Consider the following 15207-nt stretch of genomic DNA (forward strand, 5'->3'; position numbering starts at 1 on the left):
TGAGGACATAACAAATACTTTAAATTCAAGTGAATGAAAGGATATATTAAAGCAAATAATTTATACTTAAGGATATAATTTAATTATATTAAATATTTCTGTTAGCATTGAAATTCATGTTAGCTTTGGTACTACTGATCAAAGATGTAGAATAAATGAAGTATGCATGTGTAAATTCAGGGGAAAAACTAGTTTCTCTTGTATTTAAATATTTACATTTGTGCATTTAGTGTTGAGTTACACAGCTGGCAGCTCCAGCATGCAGAATATTTCGTCTAGAGACTAGGTGAAGCTTTTTCAATAGTGCTGATAGCAGCTTATATTTACTCTGAAAGATGCTTTGGTTCTGATCCAAAGCATCTACTGTCAGAGATGAAATGAACTAGCACACAGAAAAAGGGGTTGGGAAAAAGGTTTATTTTTAGCCCAGGTTACTTCATTGTACCATTTTACAACACAACCCCACAAACTCCCACCACAGTACTACTGAGTAGGTGGAAAAATATGGTGACAAAGTTTCTTAAGCCAGCTTGGCTGCCAGGATAAGCGCATCACACAAAACGACTACGTGGGTCAGGAAAGCATCTACAACAGAAAGATCCTTTTAAGTTTTCTTTTCTTCAACTTAATCTTAGTTAACCTTGGAAACTGCATGGATGAATTTGGATTCTGTAAATGTGTAACGTGACTCACCTGTGTGCTGGAGATGATTGCAGAGCAGCTGCTCGGCGCAGAGGCACTCTGTTCTTGGAGCGGCAATGACAGTTACAGCCAGTCTCTTCCGGCTGCTTTGCACAAAGCCGTCTTCTCAAACCTTTTCTTCACGGCGTTCAAACACCACCAGTGGAGGCATACTGAAAAATACATTCAAAACTTTTAAACAAAGAGGACCTAAACCCCCTCTCTCCTCCTTACCCATATGTCAGACTTACTTGAGAGCTTGTAACACAAGCATTAATGAGACAGCAGCATTTTTGAGGTGTTACTGTCAGCTGGGAAAGTTTATTAATCTACAGCAGCACTGACGAGAGTACGTGTGAAACTCAAGGTAGTCAAATGAGTTTGTAATTCTGCTGCATTGCAATAAGAAGGTGGAGCAAAAACCATTTACATTTATTTGTTATGAAAACTTAATCCGAAATTTTCGTACTTGAAACAAAATTCTGAAGTACTAAGTCAAAGACATGTTATGAAATTATTTTAAAAAAAAGGTTTAATTCACATTTGCCTTTTCAAGATCTCCTTCAAATCATAACAAACACTTTAGAAAGTTGCAGGTGTGCCGAAAGAAAGTTCTGGTGTAAATGGAAATTTGACTTTTCTTGTGCCTAACTCATGAATCTTCCCCTTTTCCGACTCAAACACAAGGTGGAAAGCATGCTATCACTTGGGCTTTTTATCCACTACCTAACTTTAACGTAACAGACCTCATAACTTCTCATGACAGTCAGTGGCATTCTATGTGCTCTGTATGATACATACACATTATTAATTTTGTCCAGCTATGACCCAAACAAAACCACCAAAACCTTAATTTGATACTGACTCTAGGACTCTTAGCACGCTTATTTATTAGCACAGAAAAAACACGCCTAATTTATTTTCCAACTGTGAATAAGAAATTACATCTATGTAGGAAAAACAGCTCTACAGCACAAATGGACTGACAAAACAAATATGCCAATTGTGGATACCACAATTAATTTTCAAATTATTTTTAAGAGAACAAGTGATTCTTTTACCTGATCTAGTGATCAAAGTAAAGTGATCTGTAAAAATTTCCTTTCAAAAGAGCAGCTATGTAATTCTTATGCAATAGGAAAAAACCAGTCAGGGTACTGGCATCAATACATTCATCAGCAGGAGTTTCTCAAACAAGATAAATGCTAGCATGGAAGAGGAACTATTTTCCTTAGCTTTAATTTAGGTTTGCACCTGGCTTAATGTAAAATAAAGGTTATGAATTAACTTTTCCTAGAAAGCAAAAAAACTAACAAAAAAATTATTTCTCTTGTGAGTCCAAATAACTAATATGTACATTTCAGCAATAGAAGTATTTGAGATCGAACAGGGCAACGGGAAGGAAAGTGGAATATAACAAACCCGACGATGTGTTTGCCAAGTAGGGATGAAACCTGTCATCTTCAGTGGTTGGAAGTAGTTTCCTTTCCATTTTGTAACCGAGGCTCATGTTTTTGCTACCCAGGCCATATCAGATGCTGAGCAATGCTAGAGCCAGTGGAGCCTAGAATCAACAGAGAAAACAAGAAAACGTGGCCTTGGGCACTGGAAAAGGAAATGGTAAAAAAAGGGGTTTTACTGAGAGCCACTCTTTGTCCCTGGACACAAATAGGACTCCACCAGCTCTCGAGGACATTCAAGCTTCTGCTCCTCAAAATTACATAGAATGATGGGAGGAATATAATTTGGCTTTCTGGGCAAAATGAACTGATCTCCCACAAGACCCAGAACAGCAGCATCTCAGAGGGTCTGCAGCCAGGAGCGGTGAGCAAAATGAGTTGTTTTCGGAAGATTCTGCATTTCAGACTCCTTACATCAGTTTCACTCTGACTGCTTGTCACATCCTCTCCTTCCCCAACACCCAAGTGCTTTGCTATCTCCTCCTAGCTCTTCCACTCTATAACTGCTACTTCCTTAACTCCAACCAAAATGAAAAACAAAGCTTATTTACCGTAGCACAAATATACTGCGTGCATGTGTGACTTTTTCCTCTGCTTATAACATTACATCACCCTTTTATGTGTCTCATCTGATGTATGGTTTGAAGTAGTATTTAAGTACAGAGTGGCCTGATTTCTATCAAGTCTTGATGTAGCACTGCAATACTTCTCCTCACTATCTTGATACATGTGAGGGAAGAAAAAGGATGATTACTAAACGGGTCCCTCTACAGAGGTTTGAATGCCTGCAGGCTTCCATTTGCTTGGGCTCAGATTTCTGAGGAAAAATAACATATAAAATATGCAATGACATCTTCTTCTAGCAGGAATGCCATGCTTTTTACAGACCACAGTCTTGGATGCCTCCGGTGCAATGCAAGATTTGACTCTGGCAAATTATTCCCTGATGGCCAATTGCACTGAAATAACTCCAGATAAAATATTCTGTGGTTTTTTTCTTGTTCCTTTTCTTTTAAATCAGAAAGTCTCCACGAATTGAAGTAGAAAGCCCCCCCCAACAGATAAATCAGCTGGTAATGAGGTATTCCTGTTCATAGTATCCTGCATACAGAAGGTTTTTGTAGGATTTGTTCTAACACAGCCTACTAGAAACATAGCAACCTGACATCTGGGAAAGCAGCGCCCAGCGTTAGCAGCTGTAGGATCCTTTACTGCTTGGCCGGGATTGACCATGCAATTGCCCACTGAAGATACAGTTCAATTTTTATAATCTACGAGCATGACTTGCTGTTACCAGCATGTGTGTTAGTGAATACCACTTCAGTCACAAAAATATGAATTGTAATCATACCACTGTGTAACCTACACAGCATACCCATTATACTACATGGCACAACCAAGTGGGGAATGAGAAAAGATGTACAAGCAAGGAAAATGACTTCGCCGAACACATTTCATTTCCCAAATACATACACAACACAAAACGAAAAATAGCTGCCATCATGCTTTACTGCATCCTAGTTACAGTGCTATATACTTCCCCTTTGGGCTTAATGTTGCAAGAAAATGGCTTTCACTGCAGCAGGGCAGGTTAGATTGGCATATCACTAAATATTTATAGCCAAGTATGAAAAAAAAACAATAGGAAATATGAAACAACCTTTCTTCAGTAACTGAATGTGGCAGTTTCTGTGGTGATTTTAATGAGATGCAACCAGTTAGTATACACAGGCTGCCTACGCAGAAAAATTGACCACCAGCGCAGCTCTTCCAGCATAACTACTTCACAATAGCTATTCTGGGAGAGTCCTTTTCACTGTTTCCTTTGTTCTTGAACAGTGTCTCCACATGGAGGAAATTATTGCTGAACAGTCGAAGTAAATCAGAACAATTTCCATAGTAAAATGTCATTTTTACATGATTCTAGATCTGGAATTATTAATTGACAAGGCACCTATTTTCCTGTTTTAAATCTATATATTTCCTCTTTCAGTTTTACGTTTCACTGGTCAGAAATACAGTTTTGTACAGTGTTGCACCAAGCATAATTCATCATTACCACTGCAGTGAAGTGACCGACTTGATTCTCATCTCAGCTATGTGCATTTTCATGGTGAATAAGTAAAATAAGTAGAGATGCCCAATGGGACGTGAACAGAATCAGATTCTACAGCTCCGCATCGATTAGAGCTAAGAAGAAAAACAGAAAAATGCAACTTTTCTTTTGAACATAAATACATACCAGCTATTAGGAAAGCTAGCCGCTGTCCAAGATTCCTTCTGCTGCTGCTCAATCAGATCTGCTTAGAATTTGCACTTAACTGCCAGTTTAACCCTAAACACAGTCCTCCATACTTAAATTCAACTTGGTGCTAATGAAACATTTCCTGCTACTACTGTGCATGTTCTTTGAGCCTGAGAAGTATGAAAGTTCACGGTGTCATAAGAACGGTGTTCCTGCTTCGGATTACGTGATGAGTTAGTTACTGGCCATGTGGCAATACACCTTCTGTCGACAGACTAGCTCCAGTTTACCCAGAACACAAGACTGAACATCCAGGACCGGGACACTGTGAAGCAAAGCCAATCAGTTCTGAACCTCAAGAGACACAATTTAAATGAACTTAGTGCAAAGGAATAAGAACAGTACATTGAATTTCAGTTTACAGCAAAGCACAAACTTTGCAGTTGTTGCCCAAAAGACAAAGTAGTTGAAACACGACAGGCATTCCTCCTTGCAGGTAGAAACAGAACGTCACTATTCTGTGATTTGGAAGTCATCTCCTCTTACAATAAAAACCCTAAGAGAAGACTCCTGAGATCACCACTAATTAGAAAGACAATTCAAGACTGCAGGACTAATATGACTTTGTCAGTGCTCAACAGTGAAGCATCACAGAAGCAATCACTTTAAAACCACCCACAGCAAGCACGACAACATTCAATATGCTTGCACTGCAACACCAAGGTCATTTTTGAATTGAACACGTTTCAGAAAAAAAATTAGTTGTAAATAATTAACCAACAAAAATACCCACAACTCAGGCCAACAGTTTAATTAAATTTAGAGTGTATTCCAAAAATGACTATTTCTTTCATTAACAGCAGTAGAATGTTTTTCAAGATCATCACTCATATCTTGAAACAAAAATTGGAAACTATTACATATTCACTCCTGAAATACAATGTCAAACTTTATTGACCTTGAAAGTATACAAAGAAAGTCCTTATTTCCTTTGGGTGAACAGTTACTATACAGTTTTCTGAGGTCTCTGTGCTGTTGGAGAGTCCTGTAAAACACAAAAATGTTGGTAATTTATTAAAGAAGCAGCTTTACTCAAATGTATGTATTATTCTATCTCAACAGTTTTAACTCATCCCTTCCTTAAAAGCTGGTGTTTGAGCAGATTCTCCTCCTTAAAGCTCTAAGTAGTATGAAGCCTAAGATGCACCCATTCATAATATTAAAATATACAACAATTCATCTGCTTTTCACACACCGACTCACACAGAAAACGTGAAATGACTCCCCAGTCATGCATCTTTTCTTCATCATGAGTAAACAGCAAGCAAGTGCCTAGCTGCAGATCAGGTAGAGCTCTAAACTCTCATCTAGCCTAGCCCAAAACCTCTGCAAGCTTTCTACAAGGCACATATATGGATGTAAGTGACAGTAAGGACAATGTCCAAGCAACTAACTGGAATGAGAAATGAAATGAGGTCACCCACAGCATTTGACTTGAGTGTCAGCCCTAGCTTGAATCATATCCACACAGTCCTTTAAGCTGATTACAGCGGGGATTTTCAACTGCAGCTGTCTGTTTTTCTGCAGCACAGGCTTAAGCTTAGATTAACACAACTCATCAGCATCTAACAAAATCAATCTGTGTCACAAGTATGAATTCATAAAGTAGCCACTTCTATCTGGACAAACTCCAGAACTTCAGAAAGATTTCAAGCTTTTTAACACTTCTAGACAAAACAAGCCATCAGAGAAATACAGCAGTCTAGTACTTGCAGAGAATCTTTGCTAAATGCTACTACTTGCAGGTTGTGCCAGATACCAGGTCTGTCATATAGAGCAACAATATATTTTTAATCTTGCAAATATTTTAACATTTTTTATTAGACTATTCATCAAGCTTCAACAGTCAACAACAATACGGACACCAACCACCTTATTCCACCTACCTTTGCTTGGATATTGTGCAGTCTTCCATTTCCACCGCTTCAAAGTGTTTACATCCCAGGTGCCTGTGAGTGATCGCTCTTCCACTACCATCACTGATCCTAATCCCTTTAGCAAAGACTGTGAGTAAAGAAAACACAAGGAATCAAACCACAGTTTATTGAGAATAGCATCACACTCAGTGGTCTAGTACACAGTTAGACCAGAGTAGAACTTTCATCTCTAGCATTGGTCTGTTAAGCAGAGCAGTAGAGACTTTAAAAATCTGCTAGGTCATGCAACACAAGGGCAAGTACAGATTCACCAGGCTTCAAACTAAGAAGCTGAGGTGCTTAGAGCTTCCTCTGTGTTGTAGCAAAGTTCAGAGCCTACTAATCTCTCCATTCAAGAGCTGAAACTCACACTGCACTTTTTTAAACAAAACAGAGAATCCTACACCTTGTTCTCCGTGTTTCTGTCATCACAATCAAAATTTCGTATTTTAAAATAATAACCCCTGCCATGTATTATAAATTAGTCTACTTCTATATGAAAGATCAAATAAACAAGAAACTGAAAATACACAGTACATGATGGAAGTGACCAAAGTTTCAACAGCTCACAGAAATAAACTATAGAGGAAAAAAATATTTGTTTCCTTTAATCCTGTCCACATTTCATTAACTATAGGTACAATTTGCAATAACTAAAGAAACAGCAAAACAGAATCTCACTCTGCACTGGTTAAGGTGTTGAAGGAAGTGTTACACAACCAAGAGCTCAACAGAACCAGTCCTACCGGTATTTATGCAGATCTTCATGCTGTGCCTGTGGCAACTTCATCTGAAGTAACGGGCTTCTGTGTTGCAAAGCTGAGTAAAAATAAGACCTGCTTCCCTCTGAGGTTAAAGTTATACTACTATTTTTGTATCCATCTTTTGCAGAGTCTCTAGCACACAGGATGTTTCGTTGCAGAACCAGTTCTCTCTGGAACAAAACCACCTCAAGTGGTATTCTGTCTTGAAGGATTAGATTTACCTTCAGATTTACCATCACAGGTTGAGACAGCACAGGATCCTCTCCAACTTCATACAAGTGCCTGATTCTTAGCAGGACACGACTGAAGTCTGCATCACCTTGCTTCTGTTTACCTTTAAGAGAAAACAAAATGCAAACATTTTCTTACTTTAAAAATAAAACCAACTTTTAAACTTTTTTTTTTTTTTAGCTTTACACTCTCATAATTTGAACTTAATTCCCATTTTTTAAAATTAGCAAGAGGACTAACATCAAGAAATACCGAGCTCCCACTGTTGACAGGAGTGACACTAACAGGCATGATGAACTCATGCAGGAGAAATATTTTACTATTTGAGTAGAGAAATCATACAGTACAATTAACTGTCTTGATAGAGGAATTTAACACTTTGAATAAATAAAAGTACTAGCCAGAGAAGATAGAAAGAAAAGAAAGCCAGCTTCTTTAAGTGTAACATCCAGCCACCATTTTGAAGGCACCTACCCATACGGATGCTGTGGACCTGCTCTGCATGATTAGAGCTGTATCTCCACCCTGGAATGCTCAGAGTCTGGAGATGAAGATTAGGTGGGACAGTTACAGGTGAACCATGGGCTGAATTCTGCTGAAGTTGTCTGGGTGGCTTCGGTTTATCTTCTCCATGCAAAGTGAAACAAAGCAAACATCAAACATCCATCACACACACAAGCCTGGCTAGGTACTGTGGAAGGGTAACGAGATTTTTGCTTTTTCTGCCAAGGCAGATGCAAAGCAGATGCTATGCTTTCTCCTCCAAGGCCGCCTGAGAAACAAGGCAGAAAGCAGCATGATTTTAACCGCTGAAGAAGTGTATTAGAGCTTTCCATAAAGCAAATTTCACTGCAGCTTGGAGTTGCTGTTCCACTACCAGGCTTCAGTTTTAGTTAGTAAGTCAAACAAATATTTTTAAAAGAATGACTCAAAAATGGTCATTAAGGACTCGGCATCCAGGAAGCTGATATATGGTGCACTAGCTACTTTGAACTAATTCCCTGTGTGGACATTTTGTTCTCATTAGATGCCTTAAAATTTATTCTCCTCTGAAAGTAGAGATAATTACATAAGAAGAGAAACATTTCATACACTTGGACAACATCCATGTTTGAAATTAATGCAAAGTAATTAGCAGGCTCTAAATCTGCCTCCTAACTCAATGTATACTAACTTTGCCACACAGGAGGCTCAAAGTCTGCACTTACAAACTTAACAGCATAAATCAGAGCAACATAAATAAGCCATTCAGATGCTAAAGATAGCACAGGAGATGGAATGAGTTACCTGATAATGCTCCAAACATTACTACTGGCCTGTGTTCTAACGCTAGTCCACTTGTCCGATACAAAATATTGGTGACAGCCTTGGTTCCTAAAATAAGCCAAATCACAGGGCGAACCACTGAAGAGTCATTCAAAGTGAGATTGTAATTCAGGTCCCACTGAAGGTTGTTCCATAGTCTCCTGTGAAGCATCACCTGTATTGGGAAGGTAAATGTCACGACAGTAATCAGCCATCATGCTTTACTTATATTATCAGCAGCCATGAAATTATGCTCTCCTAGAAAAAAAAAAAAAATTTATATGTTACCTCCACTTGTCCATTTCCTTGACTTGAGACACCATGAGCTCTTTCTGCAAGCAGCATCAGCCTTGTGGTATCATCTTCAATGTAGGCAGTCTGGACCATAGGATAATAGTTCTGAAAACACACAGTAAATCACACAGTGATAATATTAACCTAGCTAACAGTAATGGAGAACGAAGATAGGACACAATTGACTTTGGATTACACCTTTGTGCCTACCCGAGCCACTGTGTTATTCACGTATGCTTTGAATGGTCTCTTCTGAATCTGATATCCGTTGCTGTCGGTGTAGAGGAGCTGCCTAGTGTTCAAATTTGTGCTTGTTCTTAGAACTGCTTCACGATTTAATTCCAGAGGCCCAACGCTGTATTCTTGCTCTATCCTATGGCAAAGCAACTTCCCATCATAGCCTGCTGGTACTGTATACATCCTGGTATACACTGCATATATGTAATCCTGAGAACTAACATTACTATAAAAATAAGAGGAAAGAGATGAGTTTATAAGGTGGAGCACTTGATTGGTTATGTCAAGACTTGCAAGTCATTCATGATGTCATCCTACACATAGACAACTTTCTTCCCTGTTTTCTATATATTTCATGTACATGTACAATTATTTTTAACTTCAATTTAATTTTCAAATGTACAGATATTCAAGTGGAGTAAGTGATATCCTAAAATTTTCTTTAGTGTTGCAAGTGTAAAGAGGACTCTTCATTTGATTAGAGAGGCTCTGTTTTTCTCAAAATTAACAACAGATTTTAAAATAATTATGACTCCCCTAAGCAACATATTTACATTGTACAGAATACATGTATTTTTTCCATCTTGGCAACATTACTTTTGATGCAAGAATTCCACTGTTTTCCAAAGGTCCTTCTCAACTACAATCCTTGTACAATGCCATGTAAAGCAAAAGGCTTCAATCAAATAACCAGATTTAAAAGAGGGTGAAGGGGTTATAGACTGATATAATTTTAACACAGAAAAGTAGCTAGTTCATCAGGGGTCAGAGTGACCTTGTGTAGCATTCATTTCTCCTTTCTCTAATTCACTTGTAAGAAAGATATTCATAGTTACAAAAATGAACCATTATGTCCAAATTCCACCCATGTAAGACGTTAGCTGCAATTTTCATTGCATTGTATGGAACCAGGATCCCAACAGAAGCTGCACTACAAAATGAACCACAGAAGATAACTGAACAATCTTCACCTCCCTTCCTGCAGCAGTAGATAGCAGTTCTATCTATAGAACTATAGATAGTTCTATATCTTTAGAACTAGATTCTAAAGCTAGTTCTTTTGTCTAAATCCTAAACAGTACACAGAGCTTACTGTTTAGGAGTAACTATACAAAATTAATCTCATACATATCTACAGAGAATTAAACATTCCAGTGAAGTGAAGCTGTAATGGTGTTGTACCTGTAGAAATACTGCCGTATCTCTGTCATCAAATTTCCAGAAACCACTTCCAATCCCACTGCTTTTGATACTGGAACAGCTGAAGCATTTGGGGCAAATAAGTAGTTATCTGAAATGGGTCCTTTCATCACATCTCCATTCACATGGTACTCCAGGAATTCCTGGGTCAACTGGACAGTCTGGTTAGTCTCCCTGTGAATTCACAGAAGAGGAAAAATTATATTACCTACAAAGACATTTTGTACATAATAAATGCAAAGCTGAACTGCAACAGGAATGAGGCTCGGAATGTAAGAAAAAAAAAATATCTGTCTCCTCAAAGTGGATAACTGATTTTATAAGATTTAGGAAATGAGGACAGCAGAGAATTAAAGTGCTTCCTGTTAAGACATCTGTCAGCATGTAAATAAATGGAGATTCTATGTCATTTTATACTTTCGTAAAACAGAAACATCTTAAGACAGAATCAACATCTACATTAGCTCATTGTTTTGATGTGAGACCTGCTACAGGATCAAAACCTACCCATTGCACAAAAATTAGGTACACTGCACCATATTAATGAATAATCAGGTTCATTTAACTGACTTTGTAGCTAGGTAAATCAGCATGATGCAAGTTACCATATTTAACAGTGGTAACGGATATAATGGCAACAGGATAGCAAAATTTACATTTGCTCAGTACCTACTTTGTCTCCTCCTTTCTCCCCTGACGCTTACAGTTTAGCTATTCATGTCTCCATATCAGTGTCTTTGGAAAGTCATATGAAGGCAATCTGAGATGCTATTGCCCTCAGCTACCTGCTCTGCTCTTCGTTTGGAGCCTTGCTGGCAAAACAGGAAAAATCACTTCATCTGGCATATAAATTTAAACATCCAACCATTTTAGCTAGTGTTAATACAGGGACCTACAAATTGTAATGACTGAGGAGCAAAACATATCCAAGTCTTTTCTACTACTCCTGTTATGGGGCATTTCCCGTGCAGGAGCAGGACCTAGAAGTTCTAACTGTTGCAGCTAAACTTTGTAAGGCTTCATAGTTGTAGATCCCAAATTTTTTTTAACCTTTCTTCCCAGTCTGCCCTGATGCCTCACTCTTTCCCATTACCCCAAAGCAAACTTGCTGAAACTCAAACATTCTGGGCTTGCCTGAAGGCTAGTGAAGAAAGTGAATATCCCATTTCTCCTACACACTGAATTCCTGCTCTTGCTGCCTGCCAGAACAGGATGGAGAAAAATGGAATTTGAATTTAGATTTTTGTTCTTCCTCATTATATTCCTCATGGAATCTGGAAACAGTTAGGATCCGGAGGCACTTTGAGAAAGTACTTACTCCAGGGCTCTTAGTTAAGGCCCACCTATACTTTTAAAACTGGTATTTAACTATACTGGACAACAAGTTCTTGCTCTAGGAGGCAGAATTATGAACAAAAACACAAAGGTGAAAGAGGTCTAGTAGTCACTAGGCCGATGTCAAAGGGGTCAAAGTCTTCCATCAGTACATAGCTGACAATCTGAATCCTGAGCAGGCAAAAAAGCGGCACAGCTCCACTGAAGCTGAAAGAATTGGGCCAATTTGCATCAGCCAAGAAAGACAATCTGCAAACCCCAAATCTCATCTTGATTGTTCTTTCATTTTATCTGCCTGATTAAATGGAATTTCCTTAGTTGTTTCCTTTCAAAAAGTTTTGTAGTTTTCTACCATAGAAAAAGTGATACAGGACTTGCAAAACACTACTGATTAGGAAGAGAAAGCTCTTGCTTTATCACTTAAGGCTCATTGTGTAGCCATAGTGTATGTGCTTACTTATTTATTTTTAATACAAACACACATTCATAACCCTCTTTAGTCCTAAAGTACAATGAGATTTTGCTGATCTACTAGTTAATACTGTGATATGTCATCTTAGACCGACTGCACGGTTAAACAGGGCAACAACATTACAGAAATAGTATAAAATCACACCTATGCTAGTGTTGATGTTTCCCGTAGAAAGGAGGATGTGAACTGGAGATAAAAAAGAATTGTAAAGAATGTAAAGAACATTTTGTTAGTTAAGTCTCAGAATTAAGGCACATGATATACTCCTTGGACTTACTTTTACAAAGGGTTTTACAGAATCTGAAATATTATTACAAACAAGCAGGCAATCTCACCTCTCTGTAATGCTGTGCATTAGATTTGTGTTTTGGTCAAACAAGACCTGGTAGCAGTTGTTAACCACAGGAAGCAACTGTCGACTTTGTTGATCTGCACGAGTTATGTCTTTTCGTTTGTATTTGACTGATCTTCCAATAAATGCAGACTGCTTACCATTCAAGGGTTTAACATTGTATTTTCTGTAGCTCAGACCACTTATTGCAACTAGAATATACAGATCATAGGTTGAATGGGACTCCGCCGAGATTTGAACCTGTACGTTAACATACACAACAATGCTCCATTACAGAAAATTAATTAGCAAGGCAACTATCTTCATGTGTTGCAAGTCCTAAATTACAAAAATTAACTACTACTATAAAAAAAAGTTTCTAAACATGCCATTCTTATAATTCTCAATTATAATGTAGATCCGTGCTGCTTTTAATTGGGAGTTTGGTGAACTTGGATTAAGCTTAGCGTTTCTAGTGAAGGAAAGAGGGTCACTAAGCAAATTACAAAGTTAGATCTTATTTTAATGTGAACATGGAACCGTAGATTTTGATTTAAGATTGCATTGCAAAATGTCTATATGAGCAGAAATAATCACAAATTAAACTAATCAAATGATAGAAAAGAGACTGAAACATAAGGGACATGACTAGTGCAAGTGTGAGAAAACTTGTGGCAAGAGGAGGAACCACCCAGATGTGCCCTCGCCTTAAGCAAGGCACACAGAGAGGGAGGTAGAAGCATGTGGCATACTTTTGAACAGTAAACAGAACACCAGTGTTACTTAATATCAAAATACATTAAACAACAGTTTTAATCATCTTTCAATTACATGTATCCTGTCCATTAATATTTATATAATTTAGTACTACTTTTGGTTTGGGGCAAGAAAATGGGACTAGATAAATGCTGTACAGATTACATGGACAAAGAGGATAGTTATGACTAACCAGAAATTAAAGCAAGCTGCCTGTACCTTCACACTGTGGACTGGCATACGTCCAGTTACTCACACCGCAGACCTCCTAACCTTAGTGGTATCAACAGGGCCTACTCCCATTCTCTCACTTCACCATACAACTCACACATGCGGTGCAGAAGAAGGCAGAGCACTTGCCAAGCCTCAATTCCTCTCAGCCACATACTCACATCAGGGTTCTGAGCTAAAGATTTCTTTCTGTCAAAGAGAAGGAGCGTGTGATATGAATGCACTTTTGAACAGTACACACTGGAAGAAGACGACCCCAAACCACTCTCTCATTACTGGTTAAGAGATTTCATTTAGCCTCAAGTGACTATCCAAATGCATATACAGGTAACTTCTAGCAAAAGAGAGTACAGACCAACTCTAGAACAGAGAACTTTGTCTTTTTAAAATAAAGAACGACAGCTTGACTTTAAAGCATTTATTTCAGGATTTAGGATGCCCTAAATACATGTCAATCTCCTCCTTGTATCTTACAAGGCTAAAGTAATTCAGATGGTGGGACTTCTGGGAGGCAAGTGGCTAACAGGTAAGCATGACCATGCGCTAACCCAAGAGGCTGATGGCTTCCAGATAAAGGCAGTATGGTCTTGTGCCACTGGTTTTTTTTTATATATATATATATATATATAAAGGAACAGGAGATAGCTATTGTGTATTACTACCTGACTACAATGTGCCTTGATGCATGGTGATAGTCATAAGCCACAGATAAAAGAAACTGTCCAGCTGGCAGAACTTGCTGAGCTATCTGGCATTTCAGGGACAGAGGGGAGCATCTGGAATTGTGTGAGACCTCTTCAGGCCTTGCGTGCAGGAGGCATTCCTACAGGTTTATCAAGCCATTGATGATGATGCACTCTCTATAGCAGATGCTCCTGAGAAAGGCTAGTGCTAGCTTTCACTTGAGGCCACTTTCTTCCCTCCCAGGGAACAGCTGGCTTTGTCTTGGAGCTTGGCTATGACAGAATGAGCTGTCATATGGCAGCTGACTGTCACCAGTTTCTTTTGGGCTGGTAACTAAGACCTACATTTATTAAATCTCTTCTCCTCCCCAATCTGTCAATTGTACAAACAGGACTGTCAATTGTAGGGCAGGGCTTCAACCAAAAAGGCTTTATTGGAAACAGTGTTTTTTATAAAAAGAAAAGCAAGATAAGAAGTGCCAGATCACACACAGCAGGCATGCAAAAACACAAACCAAACACACTAGAAGAGCAGGAAGCCCTTTTGGACATTGCAAAAAAAAAAAAAAAAAAAAAAAAAAAATCTAGTTGAGAGAACAGGCAAGTTAAGGGAAAAAAGAAAAAATCACTTGAAGGAGGACTAGGAAAATCCCAGCTTGAACCGATACTTGGTTTTCACTGTAATACTATATTTTACCACACTTTGACAGGAGGTAGGATCAAGTCAGTGATCTGATCAGTCACAAAAACTGACAAGTGAAAGAAAAGCAACAGAAAGAAAAAAAGTTGAAGTACCTGTGCCGGTACAGAATGTCCCAGTTCATCATATACACTCATTGCCAAGTGGCTGACAGAAACCGTGACAAAGGTAGTGATGTTCCATGCCAGTGGATTATAGACAACAACATAGTGGTCAACATCTGTTGCACCTTTGCGCATGCAAACAAACAAAGCTATCAGTGACTAAAACGATGTATTTTTAAAATGTGATATTAAAAAGTATTTG

The 15207-nt window shown here is 38.4% G+C and overlaps 1 protein-coding gene across 2 annotated transcripts in view; it reads right to left on the bottom strand.

The window, feature by feature from the left end:
* Window positions 1-5172: 5172 nt before the first annotated feature.
* The window catches only part of MAN2B2 (mannosidase alpha class 2B member 2), a 31530-nt gene continuing 21495 nt past the window's right edge, over window positions 5173-15207 (bottom strand). Inside the window, exons 10-19 of one of the 2 annotated variants that reach the window (XM_076335902.1) lie at window positions 14997-15130; window positions 12536-12792; window positions 10376-10567; window positions 9167-9419; window positions 8951-9061; window positions 8645-8837; window positions 7832-7981; window positions 7348-7460; window positions 6333-6450; window positions 5173-5431 (exon numbers count right to left, since the gene is read on the bottom strand). In XM_076335902.1, the coding sequence (XP_076192017.1) occupies window positions 5337-5431; window positions 6333-6450; window positions 7348-7460; window positions 7832-7981; window positions 8645-8837; window positions 8951-9061; window positions 9167-9419; window positions 10376-10567; window positions 12536-12792; window positions 14997-15130 (1616 nt within the window). In that variant the 3' untranslated portion in view covers window positions 5173-5336. Of the gene's footprint in view, window positions 5432-6332; window positions 6451-7347; window positions 7461-7831; window positions 7985-8644; window positions 8838-8950; window positions 9062-9166; window positions 9420-10375; window positions 10568-12535; window positions 12793-14996; window positions 15131-15207 lie in introns of both variants that reach the window. The other variant, XM_076335901.1, reaches the window with a different exon arrangement.

The sequence above is a fragment of the Aptenodytes patagonicus genome, chromosome 4 (assembly GCF_965638725.1).
Source record: "Aptenodytes patagonicus chromosome 4, bAptPat1.pri.cur, whole genome shotgun sequence".
Classification (NCBI taxonomy): domain Eukaryota; kingdom Metazoa; phylum Chordata; class Aves; order Sphenisciformes; family Spheniscidae; genus Aptenodytes; species Aptenodytes patagonicus.